The 15,012-nt window shown below is 49.4% G+C and overlaps 2 protein-coding genes across 4 annotated transcripts in view; one reads left to right on the top strand and one right to left on the bottom strand.

The window, feature by feature from the left end:
* The window catches only part of LOC135907037 (uncharacterized), a 101,940-nt gene that overhangs the window by 62,349 nt on the left and 24,579 nt on the right, over window positions 1-15,012 (bottom strand). Inside the window, exon 4 of one of the 3 annotated variants that reach the window (XR_011511287.1) lies at window positions 11,789-12,191. The exons of the other annotated variants lie outside the window; for them this stretch is intronic. The gene's annotated coding sequence lies outside the window, so the exon portion shown is untranslated. Of the gene's footprint in view, window positions 1-11,788; window positions 12,192-15,012 lie in introns of those variants that run through there. 3 annotated transcript variants of the gene reach the window in all.
* On the top strand, window positions 1,344-7,269 carry LOC135907034 (uncharacterized). Its single transcript, XM_065438706.2, has 4 exons — window positions 1,344-2,405; window positions 4,288-4,454; window positions 5,689-5,875; window positions 6,398-7,269. The coding sequence occupies exons 1-4, from the start codon at window positions 2,148-2,150 to the stop codon at window positions 6,716-6,718; spliced, it is 933 nt and encodes a 310-aa protein (XP_065294778.1). The 5' UTR covers window positions 1,344-2,147; the 3' UTR covers window positions 6,719-7,269.

The raw sequence follows: 15,012 nt of genomic DNA, 5'->3' as shown, positions 1-15,012 counted from the left end.
TGACCGTTTATTACCACGAATCCAGGCGAATATATCCATCCCCGCACGAGATCCCCGCACGAGATCCCCGCACGAGACACTGACAACAATACAGGCCACTAAGCTCAGGAGAGTACAGACTAGATCTGTACTTAGTCCAAAAAGGCTAGCTGCAATGACCGGTGGTGAATATCCACCAAACTGCAAACATTGTAGCTGTCCCCTTGCGGGCCAAGATCACATCTTGTGGGAATGCCAAAAGAACCCTCCCCCGAGAGAACTCTTTAGGCGAGCTCCCTCACATGACGAGTGGGAGAAAAAAACGAAAACTTCCAACCCGCGAGACCAGATACGGTTGGCGGAATGGGCTGATAGCGTCGCGGCAAAGCAGACGCCACGCTAGCCCACACCGCTGGGAAAGAAAGCTCCACTAAAACTTGACAAAAGTTTTCTCTCTCTCTCTCTCTCAGGCACACATCTTACCAGCCAAAACGAAATTCCCACGAATTGATCGCGAATTTAAGGTCGAACAACCATTTGCACGTACCAAACTATTGCAGTTTTCATGTCTGCAGTTAGCCATTTCGGAAGGGAATCATCTCCCAAGTAATATAGCCGAAATAACTTTTACACTGGAATTTACACTGGACTGGAGCCAGAGCGCCAGGCCGACATGATGGTTCACTCGCGCCAAGGGCACAGACCCACTTCGTCGTCGTTCTCGCGGTGGCTCGTCCCTTGAGCATCGCCCGATTATGTCGTAATGATATTATATTCAAACAAGCACTTAATGGAACATTCGGAAATTAGAAATATTAACATTTCTTCCTGCATTTCTTCAGATGCCAGAGGATGTAATAATATTGTTTGTACAATGTAAGAAATATTGGCGCATGATGTTGTCGAATGAGAAGTGATGTAAAGGTTGCATAGCATGTACGACTTCATATAAGGATATTCGACTTACATGCAAGTTGCGTTATACCTTTGTATATCAATTGTTCTCCGCCCCCCACCCCCCCACTATGTAATGCCCAAGCTGGGCCTTTAGGGTAAATACATGAAAAAGAAAAGAAGAAATAAAATACCACGCTACGCCATTGCAGTGGTAAACCCGCAAGGAGGTCTTCAACTACTGTGAGACCTTATTATTGTAGAGTAGAAGGATATAAATTATGAATGAAAAATAAGTGTTCGTGTGATTCGCGAAGGACTGAAAAAATAACTTTCAGCTATTTCAAATAAAAGAAAGCTGACTGACATTATCTAGCTGAACAGCCACGCTTGTTAGCTGACCTCCGAACAACACCGCTCGTAAGACGTCATGCTGACAATAAAGTATCTTGAGCAAGGTTTTGTGAAACGTACTTGAGCATGCATTACGGCTTTCTTAATGCAGCTGTCTAGACTCGGCATGTCCACTTAGGCTCCTCGACAGTGGAAGCACGCGCTTTATTAAGAGTATGTTTTCCTGCATTAAGACCCCTGCCCCCAGCGCCTCACTTGAGCGTAAAGAAAGCAAATGGGATTATGCAACGTCTAAAATTCACAATTGCACGCTGGGAAAGGTTGGCGAGAAAAACACACAAAGTGCAAAAGTAAGCGGACATTACGTTTTGAACGTAGTAAAACACGAGGATGCCCCGCCCACTGGTGGAAGACGAATACGCGCGCGTCAGGAATTCCTGATACCCACTGTCATCGGTCGGTGCATTGCATAATGCTACGCAACCTGCCGGTACACTTTTTCTTTATAGCGGCGCCTTGCTTTGAAAAGCATTTCCAATTAAGCCGGCCAGCCGAAGGAAAGAAGGCGGCGTTGTGCATGCAGTGTTGCAATCTTCGCAGACAGCTCGCTGCGCGTGGCGGCCCGAAGGAAGAAGCTGGAAACACTGGGCGCGTCCGGGCTCGGATCAGACCATTGCAGCCTCGTCGGCGACGCTGCAGCTGCGGCAACGCACGGGACTAGGTCCACGTATCGTTCCTTCTTCCGAAAGCAGGTCGGAGAACGGCGAGGAAGGTGGCCCGTCCGCCTTCGGCTCCTGTCCGAGCACCGGCGCCGTTCGCGTGGACCGCGCCGGTGGAGACAACCCTGCGTGGTGCGCAGCGAGGCGCGCCTGGCGGCTTCGATGCAATGCAGGCCATGAGCGGAGGCGGCTCACCGGGCTATGGCGTTCTCGCTGAAGAAGCTCTTGCTGGCCTGCTTCCTGGCCGCGTGCGGCGTGGCGCTGCTCAGCACGCCGCTGCTGCTGCGCTTCTCGGTGTACTCGCAGCGGAGCCTGCCCATGGGATACCAGGACGTGATCCCGCTGCGCCAGCACAGCTCGACCTTCTGGTGCGAGAACATGACGACCATGTCGTCGCACACGTTCAATGCCTACCTGTACGACGGCGCCGAGCCGAACGTCACGGAGCACTCTGTGCAGGTCAGTCGGCTCTCGCGAGGCTCGTGCGTGGCCTCCCGAGCGCAGCCACTACTGCGTGACAAGCCTGTTCGGGGGTTCACGTTTGTCAACCAGTCAGTACACTATTGGGCCAATTATTATTTTATATCCACTCTAATGCCATGTTTTCGTGAACTGTGGAAATAAGGGTTTTTTTGTTTTCAGTGAAGTATATAAGCTTCACCGGCGGATGGATTACTAAAACTACCACAGAGCAAGTTGTGTGTGCCCTCGCGCACGCGGCAGCGTTCCGTGTGTTACAACAGCCGTAATATCCTCTGAAAGAGAGCACAATATTACTCTGCATGACGTAGAGCTTGGCGGTGAACAAAGGGGCCAGACTATTTAGGTGCACGTTAAAGAACCCCAGGTGGTCGAAATTTCCGGAGTCCTCCACTACGGCGTGCCTCATAATCAGAAAGTGGTTTTGGCACGTAAAACCCCATAATTCTCAATTTTTAATGGGGCCGGACGTGCGGCATGAGATACGACGATGCTTCGTATGTGCAATATAAGTCATTTCAGCAAGGACTGTCACGGCAACAGATTCCGCTCTGATAACCCAAGCTATTAGGGGACAATTTTCTTTTAGTACTCTTTTCATACTTCGTCACTGACACCTAGCTGTTATCGTCGGAATCGGTCACTCGGGTCTACGAATTGGCGAAATAATAACGGTAAACCTCACCGGATTCGCCAGTTCTGCCGTCGTTCAACGAGGCTTCAAAGAATGACACCCGAAGCACGATCGAACTGCAGGCGTCGACGTTTGTCAAGCGTTCATGCAATCCGTGAATGCTTGTTCTGCACTACCTCAATCAACATTCCGAGAAATACAACGACAGGAACACACTACCGATGACTACAAGCGAGCACCAGATATGGCCACTCAGCAGGAACAAATCTCGTATATAATGCTCATCCTGTCGTGCGCGCGCATACACGTGCACGCCTACATTGCGCCATAATCGCGCTAGAGAGCCGCGCTAAGGTAGTTTGGTCCGTTGAAGCATTCTTACAAGACTTCTTGTTCTTTTACTTCACGGCAATGTAAGCGCGGGGAAAATGACAGGTATTTTTTTTTTAATTTCCCGCCGAAACCACTCCGCCGGTACGATAGTGTGACGGCATAAAATTCAATTGGGAACAGCTTTAGACGGTGCAACACAGCACACAACAAAATAACCACTGCTGTAGTGATTTTGCCGTCTCGTGTGTCGCGCTGGTTAAAGCTGTTATTTGCAGTATGTACCAACCAGCTCAAATGAACACGCTGTTAATAACATTCAAGGCATGTTCACAAGTCTGGGCAGCCTTTAATGCGTTCGCATTAGCAATGTCAAAGTGGAAAAAAGTGTGTGTGCGTGTGTGTGTTCAGAAACAGTTCTCCAATATTAGCTAGACTTGACATTTTGTTCCTATGGAATGCAATTAATTTATTTTTTATTCGTATACGACTACCTAGCCGCGTGTGGACGCTGTCAAACTCTGTGACGTCGTCAGTAGCGCCTTTAAAGTTAACCTTATCATGAGCAGGTTTTTGCTCATGATTTTAAGAGCTGTACATTTGGGCTAATTCTCTATTTCGCTTTTTTTATTATTATTCGGACATTTCAAGAAATGCCCCATGAACAGAGGAGAAGGAGACAATCTGTCTCCTTGGAATTACAAATAGCTTTCAGCGCAAAATACTCACACGAGGTACAAGAATCGTTGTGTTTGGCCTTCGTGCGTCTATTCTGCATTGACAGGTATGCTGTGAGCAAGGCTCACTTTTATTCCAAGGAGCGTAATTTGCCAACACAGCTCACCTTAGCGCTCACGTGGCGCCATTCAGCCCGAACAAGAACGCTGCCGTGCGCAGAATCGGCGCGTGCACGTGCGGGTGGCATCGTACTACTACCTGGGCATGTACTTCCTGCGAGGCTCTCGCGTCTCCGTCACCTGCTGCCCAGCCGGCCGAGGGACGAAGCTGCACCTGATCGCCGGACCCGGGAAGCTCGAACAGTGCCTGAGCACCGTCGCGGGAAGGTACGCCGCAGTGGCTGTCCGGCAGTCTGGGCGCAGTCGCTCCACACACCCTCGAGAAGTTAGGTGCTGCGAGACTGAGCAACTACTGCGCCAGCGTGGAACGCTGCTGCTGAGCGCGAGGTGGCCGAGGGTTGTGATGCGAGGCTGGGCCATTTTCACGAACCGCGCTCGCAGTGCTGCGGGGTCCCCGGTGCTCGAAGATGATCCGGAGCCCTGTGCGGCGTCTCTCGTAGCCGTCCACAGCAGTGTCGGGAAGCCTAAGCCGCACGGCGGTTGATATAGAAATCGCCAACGTCAATGTGCATTATAGTTCCCCGTCGTTCGCTCCTTGAACGAAAAGCTTCGAAAGCGGAAGACGACGGCTGGGGCTGCACGTTTCAGATCCTTTCTATTTACACGATTCTTTAATTCGCCCTTCATCGCTGGTTTCGGACCACGTTTGTCGGGCGCCGCCACACTGCCGTTATCGACGAGATTGGCTAGATGGATGGCAACAATGTGAAATGTCAAGAACTGTCACAAAGTACGGCCTCCGAACAGATTTTTTTTTTTTTTGCGTCGTCGTGTGTTGGTATCGCTGTAGGCCTTAAGTAAATTGCGAGCCTCATGCCTCAAATGCGCGCGTCTGCTTATCGTAGCTGCGCGCGCTTCGAGGGTGTTTTTTTTTTTTTGCGTGTTTGGAATTGTGACAGCTCTGTCGCCAGTACTCACGTACGGGGCAGAAACCTGGAGGCTTACGAAAAGGGTTCTAATTAAATTGAGGACGACGCAACGAGCTATGGAAAGAATAATGATGGGTGTAACGTTAAGGGATAAGAAAAGAGCCGATTGGGTGAGGGAACAAACGCGAGTTAATGACATCTTAGTTGAAATCAAGAAAAAGAAATGGGCATGGGCAGGACATGTAATGAGGAGGGAAGATAAGGGTTACGGACTGGATTCCAAGGGAAGGGAAGCGTAGCAGGGGCGGCAGGAAGTTAGGTGGGCGGATGAGATTAAGAAGCTTGCAAGGACAACATGACCACAATTAGCACATGACCGGGGTAGTTGAAGTATGGGAGAGGCCTTTGCCCTGCAGTGGGCGTAACCAGGCTGATGATGAATTGTGACAGGATGTCTCAATCACACTGTCATGACTGGTCCACCGCTGGACTAGTCGGCGATCTAATCGTGCGACTGAAGCGCGACACAGGCCTTCCCTTCTACATCGCAGCGGTTTCACTGTTCTGTGCAGGAACGGCTCATCCAGCAACGACTTGTTCCCGGTGCCGCCAGTGCGGGGCCCTATCTTGGACTCGCAGATCAGTCGCAACAGCACGGGCTGGTCCGTGCGGTGCGCCTCCGAGGCGTCCGTCGACTTGGTGCCGGACGCCTGCGGCGGTGCCGGCCCTCTTAGACCTCGGCCTGTGCTGTGGCACGAGGTTTGACGTCCTTTGAGCTTGCACATTCGGGCGCCAGGATCTTTCTCGGCAATCACGACCACATAATTCCACACGCCCTCAGGAACACGCTGCATACTATAAAGCCGTCGCAGGTGGCTGAAAAAATGAAAGAAGCTATAGTCCCGTTGACTCGATTGCCACAACCGTGTACGCTTGCATTCCATGCCGCGAGAAATCGCGTATGCCTAACAGCAGTGCACAATTGGTGTAGTTTGTGCCTCGGAGTTGCTACAGAAGTCAGCAACCAGGTTGAGGCCCTCCATGGCAAAGCGCGCTGCTCGTGACACTGATGGACACGAACACACAGTAACTTTCGGACGTAAAGAATTGGCAAAGCAACGAATCATTAACCAGGCCCGTTTGTAGTCCTGCTATAGACTGAACGCGCACGCACGTTACAGCGTTCGGCTGATAAGTAGAGCATATTGTTGCGTACTCTGAGCGTGGACAAGCGCCGCTCGTGTGCTAGACGCAGCCCGCCACATAACACCTCCCGCGCAGACGCCGGCGGACGGCTACTACTACCTGCTCTTCCTGAACGACCCGGCGAGCGAGGCGTACAACGACGTGCAGCTCGGGGTGACTGCGTGGCGGCGCGTGTTTGACCGCAACCAGACCCTGGACGCGTGCCGCGAGGCGCTCAACTGCAGCCTGCCGCTGGCCTTCTTGTCGCAACAGTTCGTGGTGGCCGAGCGCAGCCGCAGCACGCCCGCCCGCACCGAGCCGGTGTTCGTGCATGCGCGGTGCGAGCCCCGCCGCAAGGTCTACTTCCTCTTCTACCTGGCGTTCGCCGTGCTCTTCCTGGTCACCGCCTTCCAGTGAGCCCACGGCGAGAAAGCCTTCGCCCGTCGTGCCTTTCTTTCCTGCGGACGACTCGAACAGCCAGCGGCTTGAGGGACGCTGGATTCAGGCGAAGATTGCGCCACCTGTGCACTCGAGACTACACGAACGGACTGCAACAGCAGCTTCTAGCAGTGTCTGCAATCAGACTGTCCGTACGTCTGACGTCACCATCGCAACGACTCGGGTCAACTCAGCCCTGGGTTGTGGTTATCTTTAGTGTTTACAGGCGTTGTAAATACAGCGAATGATTTTTTTTTTCATCTGACACTACTGTGCTTCTAGTATTCGGAGCTTCCAAGAACTGCTAAGACAACGCTTAATAGCAGTAGCTCGTAACAGATCTAGGACCGCTGTCTTCTGAGGCGTTTTGGATGGAAAGGTGAAGTCTGTTGCGTTTGTCAGAACTGCGTGCGAAACTAATGAGATTCACGCATTTGGCCCTGCGAAGCCTGCATGTGTATGTGTGTTTGTCGCTATTTCCATTGTTACGTTAAACCGCAGCATAGCTGCCAAAGTGTGCGCACACACTCTTCACAGGCTCTGAGCGTTGATTTGTTCTGTTCTGTCGCGCATTACATTAACGGTGCAGATAGTGACGTTTTATAGCACGATTTTCGTTATGCTTAATTGGTTTTTTACGTGTCACTCGGGGGCTCGCGTCGTTTAAGAACTACAGTTATGCACATGTTTTGGCGTTCTATAACCTTCTATTAAAACTTTCACACTGGAAACGCCGTTCCTTCGTGCATCTCGCGCGGTGTGCAGTGGGCCAAGTTCGGTCGCAGAGACGACTTTGTTCATTGACGACTCTATAGTCCGAATCGTTAAAGCCCCTTAAACTTCGTAAGGTAGTGCCACGCCTTGAAGAATGCCGCCTTCTGCTCGCGCCCTCTGTCCTAGGCCGACGGCGCGTCGCTATTGGCCTAATAGCACCACGTGGGCCCTCGCGCCGTGCATCACCGCCATTTTTGCTCGAGAAGAGTCTACGGAGTGGCGAGGAGCGCATGTTGGCCCCGTTGCTACGCTCGAGCAGTGTAGGCGGCGCCACTGTCGAGGAGGGAGCGGGAAGGAGGAGAAACGAGGTGGAGAGTGTCGCTACTTTACGAAGTTTAAGGGGCTTTACGAATCGTCTCCATAAAATAAAGAACCAACTTTAGAAAAGTGAAACTGTACCTTCCGCAGTGGTTCGAGAATAAGCAGCGGCAGCGCATGGAACTTACCTAGGTGGACGCCAGATGGCGCTGCTAAAACAGGAAGCGGAAATGTAGCTGTTTCTTTAGCGGCAATATTCAATATGACCGCGTTTCGCCGGTCGTGTACGCTTGTATCCGCTCGTACGCGCCGTGCTCGCCCTGCCGGCTATGCGGCATGCCTCGGCTGCCGCGCAGCCGGTGCGTTCTAATTGCCAGGAGACCAAAGAGCCTCTACTGACGCCCATACAAGCAAGCCACAAGTGAGTGAACAGAACGTGCGACTTTATTGGCAGAAGACAAGCAGTGTACATTCTCGTGCAATATCAGAAATAAAATTTGCATGTCGAGATACGCTGGAATCATTGACGCGAGCTCGTAAACGGCTCACCGTCGTCGTCCCACATGGCGGTCTAGTAACGAGCGACAACCCGCGGCGCACACAGATTGGACAGAGTGTCCCACCTATTTGCAGCGGCAGTCGCCGTTAAAGATGAGCAACTTGCATTGCGATGCTATCGGGTGACGCAGGCATCAGCTGCCGCAGCCAACACAGCGACATGGACTACACGGCATTTTAGCGTTGACTCCTTTCCAATCTGCACGTTTCTTTTCTTTCGGGGACCGCTAATGTGTGGCTCACACTTGGTTTCCAACATTGTCTCAATATGGACAAGTCGCTTTCATGGGTATCACCTTCATCAGCCACTTTTGCGGGCTTTTCCACCCATGTGGCTATCAACTTCATACACGTCGGACCATGTAAGCACGTATGCTGGTCTCCGTTCGTGCTTAATCGCAGCCGAGAAAGGCCACAGGCGCAATTTTCTCATGGCTGCAGCAGGAGAGGGTGAACAGGGAGCACGAATCACGAGGTGTGTAAATTGGTAGTCTGCGTCGCTGTGCAGACTGCAGGAGCAAATGCTTGCTTCAAGAGACTGCTTTCCAATGCAACTGATCAGGCTGCCACATCCGAGAAGCATAACATGGCGACCGTAACCAAGTGAGATAACAGCAAAATTAAACAGCAATCAATCACCGCATAGAGTTCAGACAATACATTATACATTGGCTACGAACCATATGGCAACAGTGAGCATTCACGTACATAGGTCTCTTACGGTACATTCAGCCACCTACCTACAGGCATAGTGCTTGCCTTCGTCGCATGTGGTGGTCTGGTAACGAGCGACAACCAGCGGTACAAGCATATTGGACAGGGCGTCGCACATGTTTGAACCGACAGTTGCCTTTGAAGATGAGCAACTTCCATTGCGAAGCAATCAGGTGACGCAGGCATCTGCTGCCGCAACCAACACAGCGACATGGACTACCCGGCATTTTAGCATTAACTCCTTTCCAACCTGCATGTTTATTTTATTTCGAGGGCCGCTATTGTGTCGCTCACACTTGGTGTCCCACTTCGTCTCAATATGGACAAGTCGCTTTCGTGGGAATCACCTTCGGCAGCCATTACTGTGGGCCTTTCCACCCATACGGCTATCAACTTTATACACTTCGAACCATGTAAGCACATATTCTGGTCTCAGTTTTGAGTAAAATAACGCCGAGGTAGGCCAAAAGCACAATTTTCCCATCGTTGCAGCAGGAACGAACGAACAGGGTGCACCAGTCATGGTGTGTGTACACAGGGAGTCTATGTCACTGTGCGGACTGGAGGAGCAAATGCTTACCTTGAGAGATTGCTTACCAATGCAAATGACCAGGCTCCCACATCCGAAAAACGTAACACGGCTACCACAACAGGGTGTCTACCAAGTTGACATTTCCAAATTCCCTGAGTTTTCCAGGTTTTCCCTGAGTGCCATTGCAAATTTCCCTGAGTGATGCAGAACTATGTTTTATGTCAAGACGGGCTGAAAACATGTCGCCTGAGGCTGTCACTCCCTAGTAGGCACATGAAAAAAATTAAAGAAGCGACTTAATCCAATTTGAATACTAAAAAGTAGTGTTTATGTTATTCAAGAAGAGAATAGAAGGCAGTGGTTAGTAAAATGCACAGCAAATAACGTGTCTTCGAAAAACATTGCAATGGAGTCGGACATTCTCAAATACGAATAAAAAGATGCATATAGAAGCAAATATTTTCGAATATGAGCTATTCCTATCAACTGATTGCAATCTCAGGGGTACGGGGCCGGAATTCTGTCACAATTGAGATTCTCTCTCAACACTCGTAAGTCAACCTCAACTATACTGAAATACTCTCAGCCCGCGCACGACGCCCGAGTGTTGTGTTTCACTGCTTTAAAGAGTTTATTTTGGTTTGGATGAGGGACACCTGCATCTCGGCATCAGCCAAAACTTTATTTTTTGAGCTCAAGCTCCTTCAAAACGGCGGCAGCAAGCTTCCTTTCCCGTTTATTCCTCAATGCGTAGGTCCTTTCTGATCCTGTCCTCCTTCCGCCACTAGTTCGCCCCAAGGACCATTTGAAGCATCTTGGTCAGTTGCACAGTCCACGACCGATTTTTCGAACTCCCTAGGGGCCGCGAAAACGTCCGAAAATTCGGCCAGTTGCAAAAAAATAAATGCGTGTCATTTACTGCCCTTAGGGACTCAAGCCGCCACAGGCACGTTCGAAAACGCTCTGAAGGCCTGTCGCTACACATATTAGACATATCGGTGCTCGTAATGTGACAGGAAATACCGGGTGCACGCGTGTATAATTAAGGAATACATACTGTTTTCCGTGGCAATAGCCCCTTCCCATGCTTGTTAAGCTTCACTGCAATACTTTTGTGTATGCTTCACCAAGTAACATTTCTTCCAGAGGCGAAGCTGACTTTCAGGAACCGGCATTTTCTATGTCAATCGCGAGGATCACAAAGGCGGAGTCCATGCCATTGCTGGCAGCAGCTAATTCTTTCAATAAAAAACTCGGCACCCAACGACAAGAAGTTTCATAGCGAACGTCGAAGCAGCTAGGCCTAGCGTTGCCGCAGTGGTGGCAACGGCTGCCAGCGGATCTTCGTGCGAGAGTGCCGGTTCGAGGTGGCGAAGCAATCAAAACGGCAACCGTGGTTCCTTTGATTATTGCCGTTTCGGACCTGCCGTCACGGCAAAACGTCCGGAAAATCGGACGGCGAAGAGTTTTTGCGTCGGAAATTTCACACGTTCTGATACGTTGACTCTGTGGGGTACGTGACGGTGCCGCGAAGCCGTCCAAATTATCGGGAATCCGGAAAGTCAGTCCTTGACTGTACACTAGCAACTCCTCCAGCCGACGGCAGGGCGTCAAAGACGATTCATTACGATTCCTGTCTGTTACTCGAGCCAGCATTACTGCGACTTTCGACCCTTTCAGTAAAATTGCCGCTAATTTTCCCTGATGGAGGCCCAAATTCCCTCAGTTTTCCCTGACTTTTTCCAGACTACTAAAAATCCCTGAGAATTCCCGCTTTTCCCGGTTTTCCCGGTTGGTAGACACCCTGCACAACCAAGTGGGGCAACAAAACCAGATTCTGCAATCAATCACTTCAATGCAGCTTGCGCAGAGACCCAGGCTATCGAGGAAGAAGAGTAATCATCAACGAAACTAGGAATATGTAAAATGAGAAAGCCTACATTCAAGAGAGAAGCCACTCTGCTCTGCAAGCATTGCAGGCTTTAAACATCAAGAAAATAAAGTGGTACATAGCACACGGTGTGTAGGTTAATGCAAGACCCATACCGGTGCTGCATCAGCTATTTCAGGAGAGGAATTGTGCATGACAACATACACTAGAAGATACTGCTACAGATATGTTAGCCTACTAGACAATGACTGGTATTAAGTATCAGCGAAGAATCGGTTGACCTTTATGTTTGGATGACGATGAATGATCTCTAACGAGAATGGGCAATGAAAAAGCTTGCATTTATAGAAGAAAAATAACACTTGGCACAAATGGAATTGACATGGCCAGGAAGCTGATTAAGGGCAAACTGACGAAACTCTTTTGGCCAGCGTCGTCCGTGCTTGGTCAGAAGTTGCAGGTGCATCTGAACATGAAGAATTTCTAGAAAGTCCTGCTTGAATTACCTGGATGACTCAGCTAAATGTCCGTGCTGGTGGAATGTTGGCCGATCGAAGCTCTTTTCAGTCTTGGCGCAGTCCTCTGCAGACTTGGTATCTCATCCAAATTCTTCTGCATGCGCTTCTTTGTTCGTGGTGTAAAAGCCTTGCAAATTCAGCTCCAGCCCCTTCCTGTTGGTGTAGATAGGAGCTCCTGTGATGACCAAGATGTGCATGGCATAGACTCTGTTGGGGCGGAACGGTGACACGAGATACAGCACAGATTAGGCAAACTCATGTGTGTTTTATTTTATGTTCGAACCAATTATACTGAACCATAATATGAACAAACATTCATATCTGCTACAAACAGCAAGCCAATACAGCATATATCAAACATATTTATTTCTGAACCATGCGTTGTTTACCTTGTAGTAGTAGCCAACGTCTACACAACGACCTTGTTGTAGCAGGCAGCAGCTTCTGTTTAGTGCGTGGAGTGTGTTGCTTTATACTGGTGCCGTCCTTATTACTGCATGTCTGGCACAGAAATTTTGACTGAATCAGAAATTGAGAACGCACAATTTTGCAATATGAAATGCAAAAAAGTGTGACATATATACTGTAATGGTTTGCGACTACAGAACACATGCAAATGTGCAGTTTGTTCTAGGGTGCTTAAGCAGCATGTTAAATATTGCTGTTGTCCATAAAATTGAACTCTGCCTAACTACAATGCATGTCAACAGCTTAAGTGTCATTAAGATCACAAATAAGAACATTTGTGCGTTCATTTATACACTAATCACAATGATCGTTCCACAAGAAAATTCATGAAAGTCATGAAGCTATTAGAACCGATGCATTATTTTTCTGCACGAACGTGATGCACCGCTTCACTACTGCAAAAATAAATGCCCTACAGTAAACCAAACTGAACAACAAGAACATTTGGAACCAACAAGTACGAAATATGGGTGAATTATCATGCTTGCAACTGTTTAATACATTAAACTGTACTTTCACTTCATTTTACCAAAGGATTATTCGGTTTTGTGGACGAAAGAAGTTGCCGGCGGACTCGAAATAAAGTTTTATATGTACATTGATAAGGCTACTCAGTCACCTATGACCACGGCTACAATAAGATGAAAAATGAGACGCGCGTTACGATATCGCTCTTTCTTTCCTGATTGAGTGTGTATAACGATAGCCTCGCAAGTAAAGGTTTATTTAGAAAACAGCAACTGAGATCCTGACTGCTGTAATGCAGGTTCTAGTTCGTTAACTTGTCCCCGCCTGTAAGTTAATGAGACGGATGTTACATAACGATTCGAGCAGCGGTGTTAAACGACTCACCGTTATTGCCGTTGTCAGCCGCAGCAAAATTCAGCTCCCGTTGCGATGCAGACGTTCCGAATGTCTCACGATCGATACCCAACTTTTGGGCTTACATGTCCGCTTGCAAACACGTCACTTCACCCCAAGCTAAATAACGCGAGACATCAAAGCGCAATTAACTAGTTTTAGAAACAAAGAAGCAACCAATCTGAGTGTACGAACGAATGAATCCGTGCCGCCGTGCACTCGAAAATACCGGTAAAATTTTAAATCTAGGCCAGAGGTCACGTGAAAGATCGATGATGCTGAACGCTATTTGCGTTTATAGGGGCAAAGAAACAATAAACTTACTAATAAATAGTGTATTATCTAATTATCAATGATAGTTTTGCCCTGTTTCTTATGTAACAAACATGCTTCGGTAATTGTAAGAGAAAGTGTGTAAGATAAAATTGCGCTTATTATGGCGCCTCTAGCGGGAACTGTTGGAACTAGCGTAAGCATCCCGAAGTGATTCTACTATGCTTGTTTTGTTAGCAGCGGCGGCGGGCGATTTTTTCGCCCTCTTTGCCCATTTGTTGAACTTGAGAGTGTGCGGGGTCTGACGTCTCTGCGAGACTCCCCCTGGTCGTGGAGTGCTAGCGATATGTCATCGTCCCCTGGACGTGGCGCACCAGGAGCCCGCGCGGGGGTCTGGTGCAGATCTTAGTGTGGTGCAGCCAAGCTCGTTCAAGTGTGCCCCCAACGTTCCCCACATGTGGCCGTAAAGTACGTGGGCTAAGCGACAGCGGTTGTAGAATCTTGACACACAACGGAAACCATCTAGATCGTGCGGTAGCACGAAATGTGAAATGCGATGGAGTGCGAGTCCCTGTCGCTTTCTTTTTTTCCTTGTCATTCGCGAGTGCATTAGCTGCAACCTTCGTGAAAAACCAATTGCTTGGGTAGTGTATTTTAGCACGAAGGTCAGCACCGCTATCATGATGTAACAGCGCAGTAAAGACAAGACGCTAACAACACACGACTCACTAGATTTACGTAAAATTTCTCGTGATACAGGAAACAAGAACGAAGATGGGAAACGAAACACTAGCGGCGATATGCTATAGTGCTTACAGCGCAGTCAGTAACACCACAAATCCGTATCAACGAGTCCATTTTCCTCTGCCCCTCAATGTCACTGTGTTGGTGAACTTGCGATGTGGTCGAGAGGCACCTGACACTTCTACAGCGCGCTGCAAAATACTGCGAGACCTGCATCAGCACCCGAAATGAAGCCCATATATTCCCGATCGATAACTCTCAGAGAAGCGCTGCTTGGCTGAGCCAATGACAGATTGGATGCCTGTGGTTTCAGTGAGCCGACGCGCTGGCCGTTACGTGTCCAAGAACACAAACTTTACTCGAAAGGAGCCGACTGAGATAACGCGCTTTGCGCTCGATTTGCGCCGGCGACGCGGCAACCCAGCAACAGCTCCTCAATATTCGCAAAAAAAAAAAGGAACAACTCTGTGCCCTTCCCCTCTGTGAAGAAGGATGACCAGCGAAGCTGTGTATGTGGGCCCCTTAGGGCCGATTTACGCTCGAGCCGCCCATCGCCGCAAGCCGCACCGCACGCTTGCGGTCGCGCGAGAAATTGCACGTATCCAGCACTTGTGCACAAATTTACACTGTGTGCACAGTGTATACCTTACACACTGTAAACCGAAATTTGTGCACAAGTGTT

The sequence above is a fragment of the Dermacentor albipictus genome, chromosome 1, assembly GCF_038994185.2.
Source record: "Dermacentor albipictus isolate Rhodes 1998 colony chromosome 1, USDA_Dalb.pri_finalv2, whole genome shotgun sequence".
NCBI classification, from domain to species: Eukaryota; Metazoa; Arthropoda; class Arachnida; order Ixodida; family Ixodidae; genus Dermacentor; species Dermacentor albipictus.
Note: the sequence above shows the minus strand (reverse complement) of the source record. Positions and strands in the feature narration are given on the sequence as shown.

Bases quoted from the DNA above. Each gene is read 5' to 3' on its own strand.
- LOC135907034 (XM_065438706.2), top strand. From the start codon at position 2,148: ATGGCGTTCTCGCTGAAGAAGCTCTTGCTGGCCTGCTTCCTGGCCGCG. The intron at 2,406-4,287 runs GTCAGTCGGCTC...TGCCGTGCGCAG, and splicing joins TCACGGAGCACTCTGTGCAG to AATCGGCGCGTGCACGTGCG. The intron at 5,876-6,397 runs GTTTGACGTCCT...CCTCCCGCGCAG, and splicing joins GGCCTGTGCTGTGGCACGAG to ACGCCGGCGGACGGCTACTA.